The 15,075-nt window shown below is 32.1% G+C and overlaps 1 protein-coding gene across 1 annotated transcript; it reads left to right on the top strand.

The window, feature by feature from the left end:
- Window positions 1–14,010: 14,010 nt before the first annotated feature.
- Window positions 14,011–14,750, top strand: LOC123228448 (putative germin-like protein 2-3). The gene is made up of 2 exons (XM_044653886.1): window positions 14,011–14,122; window positions 14,215–14,750. Exons 1-2 carry the CDS (start codon window positions 14,011–14,013, stop codon window positions 14,748–14,750), a joined length of 648 nt encoding a protein of 215 aa, XP_044509821.1.
- Window positions 14,751–15,075: the final 325 nt, after the last annotated feature.

Below are 15,075 nucleotides of genomic sequence, written 5' to 3' on the forward strand. Positions count from 1 at the left end.
CGACATATACACATTTGGGGATGCCCGTCTGAAGTAAAAGTTTATAATCCACATGAAAAGAAATTAGACCCAAGGATTATAAGTGGTTATTTCATTGGATATGTCGAAAAGTCTAAGGGTTATAGATTTTATTGTCCATCACATAACACTAGAATAGTGGAATCTCGAAATGTAAAATTTCTTGAAAATGACTTAATCAGTGGGAGCAATCAATCTCAGGATTTAATTTTTGAAAAAGATCATTCAAATACTCAACCACCTATTTCGAGTAATAGATTGGTTGTTATTTACAACACCTCTCAAGTTCAAATGGATGTTGAACAACTAATTAATAAAGTTCCACAAGTTGCTGATAATACTCTAGTAGATCAAACTGTTCAACAACCTTCAGATATTGTTGAACCACCAGTTGTACACTTTACTCCACAAGAGGATAGTGTTACAACATTAAAAAGATCAACTAGAATGAAGAAATCAGCTATTTCTAGTGATTATAAAGTGTATTTACAAGAAATTGACCATAATTTAGGAGCCGAAGATGATCCTGTTACGTTTTCACAAGCAATGGATTACAATAAATCTATTTTATGGTACAATGCTATGAAAGATGAGATGGAATCTATGAAGAGTAATGAAGTCTGGGATCTTGTCAAGTTACCTAATGGGGCAAAGGCCATTGGGTGTAAATGGGTCTATAAAACAAAGAAAGACTCATTAGGTAACATCGAGAGATATAAAGCAAGACTCGTTGCTAAGGGTTTCACTCAAAAGGAGGGAATCGATTATATGGAGACTTTTTCTCCTGTATCTAAGAAAGATTCTTTCTGTATTATAATGACATTAGTAGCCCATTTTGACTTGGAATTGCATCAAATGGATGTGAAAACGACATTCCTCAATGGAGATTTAGAGGAAGAGGTATATATGAAACAACCTGAAGGATTCTCCTTAGTGATGGTGAGCATTTGGTGTGCAAGCTTAAGAAGTCCATATATGGATTGAAACAAGCATCCCATCAATGGTATTTGAAATTCCATGAGGTTATCTCTTCATTCGGTTTTGAAGAGAATATCATGGATCAATGTATATGCTAGAAGGTCAGTCAGAGTAAAATTTGTTTCCTTATTCTATTTGTGGATGATATATTACTTGCAACCAATGATAAAAGATTGCTTTATGAGGTGAAACAATTTCTCTCTAAAAACTTTGATATGAAAGATATGGGTGAGACGTCTTATGTCATTGGCATTAAGATTCATAGGAACAGACCTCAAGGCATACTAGGTCTATCTCAAGAAACCTATGTCAACAAAGTTTTAAAGAGATTTCGGATGAAAGATTGTTCACCAAGTATAGCACCAATTGTGAAGTGTGATAAGTTCAATTTGAACCAATGCCCTAAAAATAAACTTGAAAAGGAACAAATGCAGAACATTCCCTATGCTTCAGCTGTTGGAAGCCTTATGTATGCTCAGGTTTGCACAAGACCTGATATTGCATTTGCTGTTAGGATATTAGGAAGATATCAGAGTAACCCAGGTATAGACCACTGGAGAGCTGCAAAGAAAGTGATGCAGTACCTTCAAGGGACCAAAGAATGCATGCTTATATATAAACAGACTGATAATTTAGAGGTAGTTGGTTACTCCGATCTGGATTTTGTTGGCTGTGTTGATTCAAGAAAATCAACATCTGGATATATTTTCTTATTTGCCGACAGAGCCATATCTCGGAGGAGTGCGAAACAGTCATTGATTGCTACATCTACCATGGAGGCTAAGTTCGTTTCTTGTTTTGAGGCTACATTATATGGTGTATGGTTGAAGAGTTTCATATCTGGGCTTAGGATTGTGGATTCTATTTCTAAGCCAATAAAAATTTATTGTGACAATTCAGCTGTTGTTTTCTTGGCTAAAAATAATAAAAGTAGTAGTCGAAGTAAACATATCGACATTAAGTATTTAGCTATTAAGGAACGTGTAAAAGAAAATAAAGTGGTCATTGAACACGTCAGCACTGAATTGATGATTGTCGATCCTTTGACAAAAGGCATGCCACCAAAAAGTTTTAAGGATCATGTAGAGCGAATGAGAGTTAGTCTCATGTTGTAATTGTGATGGAAGTTGGTTCCATCATGTGATTTGATGTATATACATTTTCTATAATAACATTATTCAGTTTTTCAATTGATTAAGTTTTCTCATTTTATGTGCACATTTTGGTTGAAAAAATAATCAAATTTGGACCCAAAATAAACATAAGGTTTATTCATTAAGTTATAGAGGAATGAATACATCGTGATACATGAAAGATAATACTCGTTCTTAGAGAACTTATCGCCATGATTCGTGTATTTTATTTCTTTACTTCAGTATGTGGATTGATGGGTTACAGACCAAGTGGGAGAATGTCAGTTTTTTCTTCATGGCTTAATGGTAACTGTTTCATGCAGTTACTTCTTCATGGCTTAATGGTAACTATTTCATGCAGTTATTTCTTCATGGTTTAATGGTCTGTAACTCTCATGCATTATGGTTTGTAACTCCCATGCCATAACTCCACACGTTGTGTTGCATTCTTGATGGTAGAATGCTTATTTAAGGCTATAAATAGGGTCTCTGGGTGAGCTTTTTCCACAAGAGAAAAATATACACCATTCTATGAGAAAAAGAGATCACCTGGAAGACGAAACTTGCAAGCAATTTCCAGAGGATTATACTGTATCAAATCGTCAAGCAATGGCTGAAGGTTAGTATTAAATATTCCGCAAATATAATTTTGGTTTCTATCTTACATACTCAGTATATATATGTTTAGATAGAGACCATATACATGTTTTTACAACGGAGACTTATCATGATTTTGTTCATGGTTATCACAAGGATGACACTCCTACATTGCCATTTGTTACATTGTCATTTGTTTCTTTTGTTTTATGCATGTTGTTGACCTCTTCACCAAGTCACATGCATTTAAGGGGATGTTAAATTAAAGTATTTCATTATTTATTATATTTATCTTTACTAAGGGTAGTATTGTCTTTTTATATCTTTTTCTTATGGATATGCGAAACATGTTTTCTTATGTCCAATTCAATAAGAAACTCTAGTATCTCTTTTTTTCTCTACAACTGATTCTTAGTTCTTACAAAATTGATTCCGCTAAAGGGAAAATGGCTGGCATCTACAAGCTTAGAGTCCATGCAGGAAATGAAGCTATGAACCCTCACTTCCATGAACATTGATCACACCAGGTGCTAGAAGTTAATAAGCAGAAAGTTTCAAGTACAGGAACAAACACATGTAAAAAATAAGATAAAATAAAAAAAATAACTGGGGTCTGCAACGCAGAAATCTTGAAGCAAGATAGGCTCAAAGGGCAGCAGCTAATAAAGAAGTGATGGCGGCTAAGAAATTAAATACCAAAATATTATCGGCCATTTTGATCTGTCTTTTATAGGCACTCATTTTATAGAGAAAACGTCTAAATCAATTTTAAAAAAATATGAAGGAATGAGACGGCGTACGTTGAAGCTTGAATTGTTTAAAGTTTATAAAGCAGAAGAAGATTCAAGGAAAATCCTCGGGGAGAAAAGATTCAGGTGCCTACGAAGCTTGAAGCGTGTTGAAATAGTCTACATACAAACTTAATCTCTGCGGTTAATGGATATATAAGAATCTTATGTGTACAAAAATAATAACAGGCTTCACACTCAAAAGTGCTCTTTGTCGTAATTACAGAGTCCAATTTAGTTTTGGCCATTGGTTTTTTGTCTTTGATCATATTTTGTAGATCCCGTTTCAGTTTGACATGGCCAGATGAGCTCTCGTTGTATGTGTCAACCGTTAATAATATTGTCCAGCAGCAACGTCGTTAGATGGTTCTGTTAGAACGAAAAACTGACGATTAAGCTGGAAATAAGAAGCTTGAGAATGAGAAATGGTTTTGAGATAGGTAATTTTTTAATAAGAGCAATGATATATGCACACAGTTTTAAATATTTAATTGAGTTGTTAGTTAATCTATCATAATATAATTAGATGTTATTTTATATTTAACTCAAAATTATTTAGTCACATATAACACATTATATACATTCAAAAGTAATACTCTAAGTAGAAATAATTAATGTGAGTTTCAATGTTTATTGGATCTTTGATGAACGTCTAATTATTAAACTTAGTTATAATTAATCATAACTACACATACCATATAGAATACCGAATCAATAAAATTATATATATTTATTTTGGATATATAAATATGTACATACTTATATGTGTCATTATATAATTGAGTTATTTTGAATTAAAGATAAAGTATTATCTAATTATATGATAACACATATAAGTGTGTACATATTATATATCTAAAATAGATACACATAATATTGCTCATATTGAATTATAAGTTTAATCTAAATACAAAATCAAAATTAGAGATATAGAAAAACTTGTTTCAATCATGCCTCTAAATCTATCAAACCTTTGAGAATCACCTAAAAAATAAAGATATGCAATGACTGGTCTTCTACTTATAAAACCTCCCTTATAATGACTTTTAATAGAAAAAGATGTAACGATAGGGTTTTGGAGAGAGAACCTAACCAATTTATAGAAGATTATTGAATCCTCCTATTAAAGGTTTAATAATCCAAAAGCCCACTCAATATCTTTGGAGTGTATTGGACTTATCTTTATAGATTACTTAAACCCATTTATAAACTAGTATTGGATTATTAAATTATCTAGGTTTATTAAACACAAATTATAATTAATATTAGCTCACATCAGAAATTTTTTTAATATTTTTCCACATAAACAATATTAATTATTTTTATTATATATATATTATAAGAAAAGGAAAACAATTTTTTACTTTTGGTAACCAATATTTTAATTTTAAAGTGACCATTATTTTAAAAACAAAATAGTCCAAAGATTTATAAAACTTAATTATCAATTGAAGTAACATACTTATTAATAACAAACTAAGACATTATTTATGTTTTCTATTAACACAAGATTGCCCACGGCTACAAATACTAGTAACCAAGTTAATATGAATAAATGATTCAGGAGTGTGGTAGAAATAATACTTAATCATTTACGTTTAAAAAAGAACAAGAGAAGTTTTTTTGGTTCTAATGAAGTGTTCATGTTACAAATTTAGTTGAGACTTACAAAATATGCATACAATATCATGCTCAAGAGAAACCTGAATTTTAAGACACATGTTGTACTTTGACTATATATATAAAACAAGTTTGGAGAAATTTAGGATTATAATGAAAAATTCAATTTAATATAATGTCATAAATTGAAGAAGAAACTACTTTAAGACTCTCACTAACCAAGGGAATAAAAAGATTTTAACACACTCATATTCATTATATGACTTTTAAAAACAATAGGTCTAAGTCATTTGCTTAAGGGATTAGCTAACATAGCAACAAACTAATGTACTCTACAATAATGTCTCATTTCTTTATGAAGTCTCTATAACACTTCTCTCTAAATATATACCTTTATACAAAATATGACCCAAAGAGATGTATACAACTTAAACTTTAAACCAATCATAACGGAATATAAAGCATGTTTATAAATGCTAGGGATGAACCTTCTTAAATCCTAGAATAGAAGTACATTAGATGCATGAGAAACCTTCTTTTACCTAAGGGATGAGCAGGCGTCCATGCTCGCATGAACAACTGTTCATCAGTGTCAAGAAATCCCTAACTTACCAGTTTTTGCATATCCTTGCCATGACAAAGCAATTCTTTCATTCCTAATCATACAAAAAAGGTCTCTAATCACTCTAATGTAATCCTCAATTTCAATAAACCCATACCATAAGAACATATTACAAATCATGCTTTAAATAAACAATTTTTCATAACTAAACAATAATATGCATACACATATATCAAATCCTAGAATTCTAGCATGCCTTCATGCCCAATATCAAGATTATACCAGTATAGTCTAACATCCCAGTATGTTCATATATATTTACAGTAAACCAATCAAGGCCATGGTAACCATGTTTATCATCAAGCGGGTTTTAGAAAAGAGAGACTAACTACTTGCTTGCTTTTTTATGATCTTTGCTTTTCTTCACGTAGCTTTGGCTTCTGGTGAACTTATTCCTCCTTTACCACTCTCAAAGTCTCTCAAATCTCTATATTCCTTTGAAATTCATATGGTGCCAATATGAGCCAAACATTCTATGACATGACACAAATGATTGTGCATCTTTTATGCATGATTGTCCCTATGGTTAACACAACAAAGACGCATTTCAAAATTATCGTGAAATTGGTCTTTATCCAATTTCAAATTCAATGAACAGATGAATGAGCGTTCATCCCTAATATGAATGATCGTTTGTCCCTCACACCTAATCATTTTCATGTACTTAATGTGAAATGACCATTCTACCTTCTTTAAGGCATGCATAAACATCTACCCTTATGGTGTACTTTCGTTAATGCAATCCAATCAACATAAACACAAAATAACTCAATTAAATTCAAAGAAAAAGACTGTAGAACCCTTGGACATGCTTGTGGGTGTTATAGTCCTTGACTGTAAGATATTTTATCTCTATGTACTTTGACTTGCTACTGACTTTACTATTCTTGCAAAAGAACATAATTGCATTATTGCCACTGTAGATCATAAGTCATTAATGATGGTCTCAACAACTATAAGCTCAGTGATGTAATTCTTCAACTATATGACCCTTATAACAACTAATAAATTTTGCATAGATAATTGAAGATACTACCAGTGTCTTCTTGACGCATTTCCATGATATAGCCCATCTTAGAAGTATAAAGATGTATCCTGAAGTGGATTTCAAGTCATCAAAATATCCGCTGAAGTTTGAATTAGAATATCCTACTACCTCAAAGGTTTCCATTTTTTTGTATATAAGCATGAAATCCTTAATCCTTTACAAATATCTAATAGTTTTTTTTTGGCCCACTACCCAAAGATCATATTTTGGATTAGTAATATGTTGACAAAGAACATTTATAATAAAAGCTATGTCAACCCTTGTACACATTTGCGCATATATCAAGCTCTCACTAGCATTAACATAAGAAGTGCCTTGCATAAATGCCCTTTCAACATCACTTTGAGGACATTACTTATTGCTGAATATATCTCCTATTACAATAGATTCATTGTCAACCTTACAATTTTCAATATTGAATCTTTTAAGAACACACTTGATATACACTTTTTTAGATAAACCAAGCAACTTGTGAGCACTATCTTGGTGGATTTCAATACCAAGAACAAATTAAACTTACTTAGGATCTTTCATATCAAAGTCTTTAGATTGAAATTGCTTAGTCTCATAAAACATATTACCATCACTGCTTATAAGTAGGATATCATTAACATAAAGCTCTAAGAAAATGAATCTACTCCTATCGATCTTTATACACACACATTGATCAAATCTATATTTAGTGAAGCCATACGAGGTCACAACCTCATCAAATTAAGATAGCATTACTAAGAAGCATATTTTAAACCATGGATAGAATTTTTCAGTCTATATACTATATGTTGTTTTCCTTCAACCACAAAACCATTTGGCTACTTCATATATACCTTTTCATTAAGATTACTAGTAAGAAAAGTTGTTTTGACATCTATCTAATAAAGCTCTAAATCAAAATGAGCTATCAAAGTTATTATAATTCTGAATGAGTCCTTAAAGGATACAAAGGAGAATTTCTTATTAAAGTCAATCCATTCTCTTTGAATAAACTCTTTTACAACAAGTCTTGCTTTAAATCTATCTATCCTCCCCTTAGATTCTTTTTTAGTCTTAAAAACCCATTTACAACTGATATACTTGAAACCTTTAGGTAACTCCACAAGATCCCATATTTTGTTTTTCTTCTTGGATTACATCTCATCTTCCATAATGTTCATCCACATATTTAAACTTGGACTCTATATAGCTTCATGGAACGAAACCGGATCAATTATATCCCCAATATCATACTAATTTTCAGCCAAATAAACATAAATATTTTAAAGGGGTACCTTAACAATAGGATCTTGTACTATATTCTTAGGAATTTTAACTTGTGTTGTAAAAGGATTCTTGAGCTTCTATTGTTTCTTTTTGTACAAAAACATTTATCCCAATAAGAGGAGGCAAAGGAATAATGACAACTTTTTTAATAACATCAATTACAAAATCAATAATAGCAAGAATCTCGACAGTTATTGAAGCATCATCAACATCAAATTCAAGAAACTTAGCAATTTGAGACTCTAGTATTCTTGTACCATGTGAAGGACAATAAAACTTATATCCCTTAGAATTAGTTGGGTATCTTATAAAGTAACACATGATGGATTGAGGGTCAAGTTTTTTCTCACTAGGATTATAGATCCTAACCTCAACAGGGCAACCCTAGACTTGAAAATAGTTAAGGCTAGGCTTTCCACTAGTTTATAACTCAAAGGGTGTCTTAGGGACATATTACTAATGACCCTATTCAAAATGTAAAGGGTCACTTTGATTAACTCACTCTAAAGATACTTTGGCAAATTTTTCCTACTTATCATGCTCATTTTCATATCTATAGGTGTATGGTTACGTCTTTTTACCACATCATATTGTTTAGGTTTCCTAGGTATGGTATATTAGGCAACAATCCCACATTCTCATAAGTATTTAGCAAATGGGTCCATACATTCACTTGTGTCTTCATGTCTCTTATAATACTTACCTTTACAATCAAATCTTTCTATCTAAATAACTTTCCCCAATTGTTTTTCTACTTCAGTTCTAAAGACCTTAAACTTCTCTAAGGTATTAGATTTCTCTTTAATTAAATAAAAAAAACCATAAAGGGAAAAGTCATCAATAAAAGTAATGAAATATTGGCAATCACAAATTATAGTAGAGTAAGACCTATTTATGTCAATGTGAATCACTTCCAATAAATTTGAACTACAAGTCACCCCCGTTTTTTTAGTCTTATTTAATTTGCCCCTAATACAATCAACACAAGTTTCTAGATTGTCAAAATCTAGTGAAGAGAGGATATTATCCTTTATCAATCTGTCAACTCTTCTTTTAGATATATGACCTAGTCTCTCATGCCATGAAAAAAATAATTTTTCATTGACTAAAGGTCTTTTTCCCACATTATTTTAAACATTCAGAGGAGCATAAGTATCTATAGGAGCTAAACACATACTATACATTCCATTATCCATAACACATTCACAATAACTTCAAAATTTAATGATAATTCAACTAAAGACTTTTCAAACTTAAAACAAAATTCACATTTATCCAAATTTGAAACAAAAATAAAATTCTTTCTAAATGAAGGTACATAGAAAGTATTACTTAAAACAAGCTCAAACCATTTTTAAACCTAAGGCTAACACTCCTACAGACTCTACGTTAACTTTTGCATTATTTCCAACTTTAAGCATCCTCTCAGTCTCACTTCATCTCTATTTGGTTTTGAACCACTGTAAAGTAAAAGCAACATGTGCACAGTGCACCACTGTTAAGCCACCAAGAATGTGATTATATATCAATATAATTAGATTCAAAACAAATAAGGCTTGGTAGGGTTGTCTTTCTTATCTATCAAGACTTATATTTATATAAATTCTTTTTCATATGGCCTTTGTTCTTACAAAAGAACTACTTCATAGAATCTTTTCTATCTACTTCATTTATAGCTCTTCCTTCATCGATATTTTTCTAACCTTGACCATGCCTTTTGTTCCAATCATTTTTAGGAGAAATAGATTAAACTTGCCTTTCTTATTCTTTTTCTTATTAGATTCATCTGTAGATTGAGAAACAAAGAAGACTAACTCAACATTTTCCTTGTAATTTTGTGCTTCTCAGATACACACTTAGTAATCAGGTTATCTTAGTTCCAGGTTTCATCCATGGTGGTTATAGGTTGTTTTGAGTTGGGAAAATGATTGAGGTAAAGTATCTAGGGTATAGTGTTATGAAGCTATTAGGTAGAAGAATGTTATGTTTCTTGAGTTTGTCTTGAATGTAAATCAACTTGAATATGTAAACCCTAACCCTATAGACTTTGTGTATCTCATACCATATAACTCATTTATAAGGGATGAAACTTCAACATTATTGGAGGTTTGGAATTGTTTTCCTACAATGGTAAATAATTCCTTAATAGTCCTATCAATTGGCAACCCACTGAGAAAATGTTCAGTTATAGTCTTTTTCATGACCATTAGGTATGGATATAATCCAAGCTGACTCAATCTCGAAAATCAATTCAGCTCGATTTAGCTTAGCTCAAATTCATTTGATTGAAATTCGAATCGAACTCAAGTTGAAAGATTTTGTTCATTTTTTAATTTAAGTCGAACTTAAGCCAAGTTGTGTTCGACTCAAATCCGACTTGAATGCATAGCTTGAATAAGTAGTTCAAATTCGTGGCTTGATTCAATTCAAATTTATGACTCAAATCAACTCGAATTCAGTAGTTCAAATACGTGGCTTGATTTGATTCAAATTTGTGGCTTGAATAAGAAATTTTGAATATTATTTGGGTAAAACAAACTCGTTTTGTCAATGAGCCACAAATCCAAGTCAAACAGTCTAACCATCGATTCAAACCATTAATTCAAGTTGAACTGAACTATGAATTTGAACAATTAATTTAAGCAACGAAATCAAGCCAAACTTAAACTGAACCAAGCTGAGCCTTTTTTCATTTAAGTCAAACTCAAGTCGAACTTAATTTTGGCATAATGAACTCGATGCGGATCATTTTCTATCTAAGCTAAACTCGAGCCAAGGCATATTTGGGCTTGGGCCTTCCCGAATCCACCCCTAATGACCATCATATATAAATGGTTCAACCTCTCCCACTTAGTAAACAAATTCTTCTTTTCAATGGTATTCTCATCTTTAATATTTGTTGGCTTATCTTGAACAAGTGTCATATCCCAATCATCCATAGCCATAACAAACTTAATATCTTGTTTCCATGCCTTGAAATTGCTTCAATCAAAACCTCCATGGTAGCATTGCTATTGTTCAGAAAAAGGGAGACTAAAAAGAAATAATGCAAGAAGTTGAAAAAAAAAAAAACCTAATCAAGGTAGCTTTTAAAATAAAAGCTTGATAAACTACACTTTATGGGGATTCACAAGGCATTATCATCAAGTCACCTTTACGTAGAGAAAATGACTTGCAATAATGATCCTAGGGATTCCTAAGGAATTATCATCAAGTCACCTTTGGGTAGAGAAAATGACATACAATTAGGGTCACAAACACAAGGTTATAATAAAACTTTTGAGGACCTTAAAAACATATGATGTGAGAAAAAAATATCACATTTGGGCATATAAATTTTCTAAATTATAGTTCATTCTTCACTTGATAAGAAAAACACTTGTCAGAAAAACCCAATGACCTTTTGGTGTATCAGATTTCTCATGAATGATGGATTTCCAAAATTAATCTTATCCAAAGTTAAATTTTAATACATATGATAACCGCCTTTGGATAAGAAATTATATGCATTAAAATCGTTGAATGTATCATTATTGAAGGGAAAATTTTATAAAGCTTAACAATGTACTACTTTGACGATTAACATTTCTGACAACTCGCAAAAGTATTCCAATGATAACAAATTATATTGTTCTGATTTAAGATTTGATGACATACAATATCTTATGATCTTTAGCAATCTTTTTAAAAATTTGTTGCATTTAACCCTATGAACAATACTTTTATGATATTTTAAGCTTTTATAGTAAAACTTTACTGATTTAAGACTTTAGAAAGATAATACGTGCCACCAGACATGAGTAACTTGAGTTTACAAGCCATCACATGTCCAAAAACCTCTGCCACATGCCGTTATGCGCCAACATAACACCTCACACACCTATATACATCATGGACACATTTTTTGTGCGTGAATTTCGACCTGCGACTATGATAAACCCTAGGTGTCAATTCCTCAAACTCCGACGCCTAATTCTACCATCTTTAGAATTACTTTGTTTCTAATAGCCCTGTTGTGACTTTTTGCTCACTTTTCTACCATTAAAGGCGATGTCGTTGACAGGATTTGGCCGCGAAAATGTAGTAGGAACATGGAAAGAAAATCTAAGCCTGATGACTCTTACTGCCATCTTTAGCCACAAATTCTGGTCTACACATGGGGGAAATTATTTGACGTGAGCCACAAGCTTGCATTCGCCACAAATTTGTAGATTATGGCTGATATTAAGGGTTTTTTTGGGTGATTATTTGTAGCTCAATAGGGCCAAAACTTCAACAACATTATGAAAATTTGAAAACTAAGAAGGAAATTTAATCTATAACCCGTACAATTCCCGAAAATTAATTCTTAATTCTAAGGTTTGATCATTCATTTGAAAACCCTAAAATTGAATATAAGTTTCAAACCCTAATTTCAATCCTAAAATTCAAATTCTTTATCTATGTCATTTTGCTCTGATACCACATATTAAATTTAATTCTGATCAATTGTAACTATGTATAGTATATAGAATATTGAATTATAGCTTTAATCTAAATATATAATCAAAATTAGGGAGGTAGAAAAACATGTTTAAGCAATTCCTCTAAATCCATTGAACTTTTGAGAATGCCCTGAAAATTGAAGGTATGTAATAATTGGTCTACCACTTTTGAAACCTCATTTTTGACAACTTTTAACGAGAAAAACTATAATGATAGGGTTTCGAAAAAGGGACTTAGCTAATTTATAAAAAGTTATTAGATCCTCCCATCAAAGGTCTAATAACCCAAAAGCCCATATTAAACCATCTATCTAAATATGTGGAGTGTATTGGACTTATCTTTAATTATTATTTAAGTTCATCGGTAAATTAACATTGAACTATTAAATTCCCTAGTTTTATTAAACACAAATTATAATTAATGTTAACTCACATCAATAAATTTTCTAACACTAATAACCTATTATTATATATTGATTAGATCTCTTTCTAAAACCAAAACATAACAGTTTTTACCTATTATGGTTGTGATTCATTGAGGTTTTAGGGAAGAAAGACCAATCACTTCAATATAGATATTTTTTATAGTTTTACAAATTCAAAATGGATGGCTTATTAGGAATTCCTATAACTCTAAATAATTTTAATTTAGTATTTTATAACATTTGCGTAGATCTAAAATGTTTGTTGAGATGTGTTGCGACATGAATTTCCAGCATATAATATCAATTTGTATAAATTGTACTGCAATAAGTTGGCTTAGACACGTTAAGAGAGTCGGGTTGGCCCCTGGGGGTATGACTTGTTATTGTAACGAGCTATATTAAGCCCATGGGCTATGTCGAGGCCCTTAAGACAAGGCTTGTGAGCCGACTCATGAAAAATTATTAAAAAATAAAAATAATAAAAATTAATTAAATATTAAAATATTATTAAAATTATATAATTCAATAGTTGACCTATAAAAGCACACGAGCCAGCCGGCAAAGGCACGACCCGGAGGGTCCTGGGCTGTGTGTTGGCCAAATGCCAATGCCACCACTAAGTTGGCAAAATACAAGTTTCTAGAATCAATTTTCTTTGAGCTTTTCTCCCTGCAATTGTTTTTTCAATGTACATTTCAAACATTAGGGCCATTAATTAATTTTTCTTCTTAATTAGTGCTTTACAACGAAGAAATCAAACCGCATGAAAGTTAAACATTTGGCTTGAAGGTATCTGTCTTCTCCATGAGTCTGGTTGACTGAAGACTTCTTCAACATTTCAGGAATCTGCATACCGCAGTTGCTTTCTTTATCATTGACTTATTCTCTCTTCATATATAATACATGCATTCACATATGAAAACACTTCTACTTCGTCTATATATAGAGACTTCATAATATTCCAGCATCGCAGCTCCAACTCTCTTAAAACTAATTTTCTTCTAGTATCTCCATTTGAAAGTTCAGGAAAAATTGAGATGGCAAAGAACACTCTCTTACTCTGCTTGCTAGCTATCACTTGCACTCTGGCCATCGCATCTGACCCTGGTTCTTTGCAAGACTTCTGTGTTGCTGACACTAACAGCTCAAGTATGGACTTCAATCTCCTGATTATTAATATATGTTTCAATTTTTATTATTGAAGTGACTGATTTTATTTATATATCTTTGTGTGATGGCAGCAAGAGTGAACGGCCTAGCCTGCTTGGACCCGAATTCTGTACAAGCCAATCATTTTTACTTCAGTGGACTGCATCTAACGGCCAACACATCGAACCCGCTCGGCTCCAGGGTGACCCTGGTGTCTGTGACTCAAGTCCCCGGACTTAATACTCTTGGTATTTCATTGGCTCGTATTGACTATGCAGCATCGGGTGTCAACCCTCCTCACTTGCACCCACGAGCCACCGAGATTTTTACTGTGTTGGAGGGCACTCTCTTTGTTGGTTTCGTCACTTCAAACCCTGAAAACAGGCTCATCACGAAGGTACTTTATAAGGGTGATGTGTTTGTGTTTCCAGTAGGGCTTCCTCACTTCCAGAAAAATGTGGGAAATGTTAGTGCAGTTGCAATCGCTGCTTTAAGCAGCCAAAACCCTGGTGTCATCACCATTGCTAATGCTGTATTCGGATCAAATCCCTCCATTACTGATGATGTTCTTGCTAAGGCTTTCCAGATTGACAAGACTGTGATTGATAAGCTTTTGGCAAACTTTTAGCGGACTGAAAATATCGAACCCAGGCAAGAAGAATTACCTTTTCAAGTTTGTATGCATGCACATGTTATTTTGTGTCTGTGATACTATAAATAAATTCATTGTTTTGAGTTAACTAAATTTGCATAATATTGTTTTGTTTAGGAATTCTTATACAATTCTCAGCAATCGTTTAATTGATCAAGATTACTACGTATCGATGTACAATTTATGAATATTGGATGGTGATTATAAATTATGATTACATGAATAATTGATTATGTGATAATCAATTCTTATATTTGTGCATGATTGTTGGATTACCGATAATTATAACGTAATTGTGAGT

Source organism: Mangifera indica, chromosome 10, assembly GCF_011075055.1.
Source record: "Mangifera indica cultivar Alphonso chromosome 10, CATAS_Mindica_2.1, whole genome shotgun sequence".
NCBI classification, from domain to species: domain Eukaryota; kingdom Viridiplantae; phylum Streptophyta; class Magnoliopsida; order Sapindales; family Anacardiaceae; genus Mangifera; species Mangifera indica.

Coding starts and splice junctions, on each gene's coding strand:
- LOC123228448 (XM_044653886.1), top strand. CDS start 14,011: ATGGCAAAGAACACTCTCTTACTCTGCTTGCTAGCTATCACTTGCACT. Junction 14,123..14,214: donor TGCTGACACTAACAGCTCAA/GTATGGACTTCA, acceptor GTGTGATGGCAG/CAAGAGTGAACGGCCTAGCC.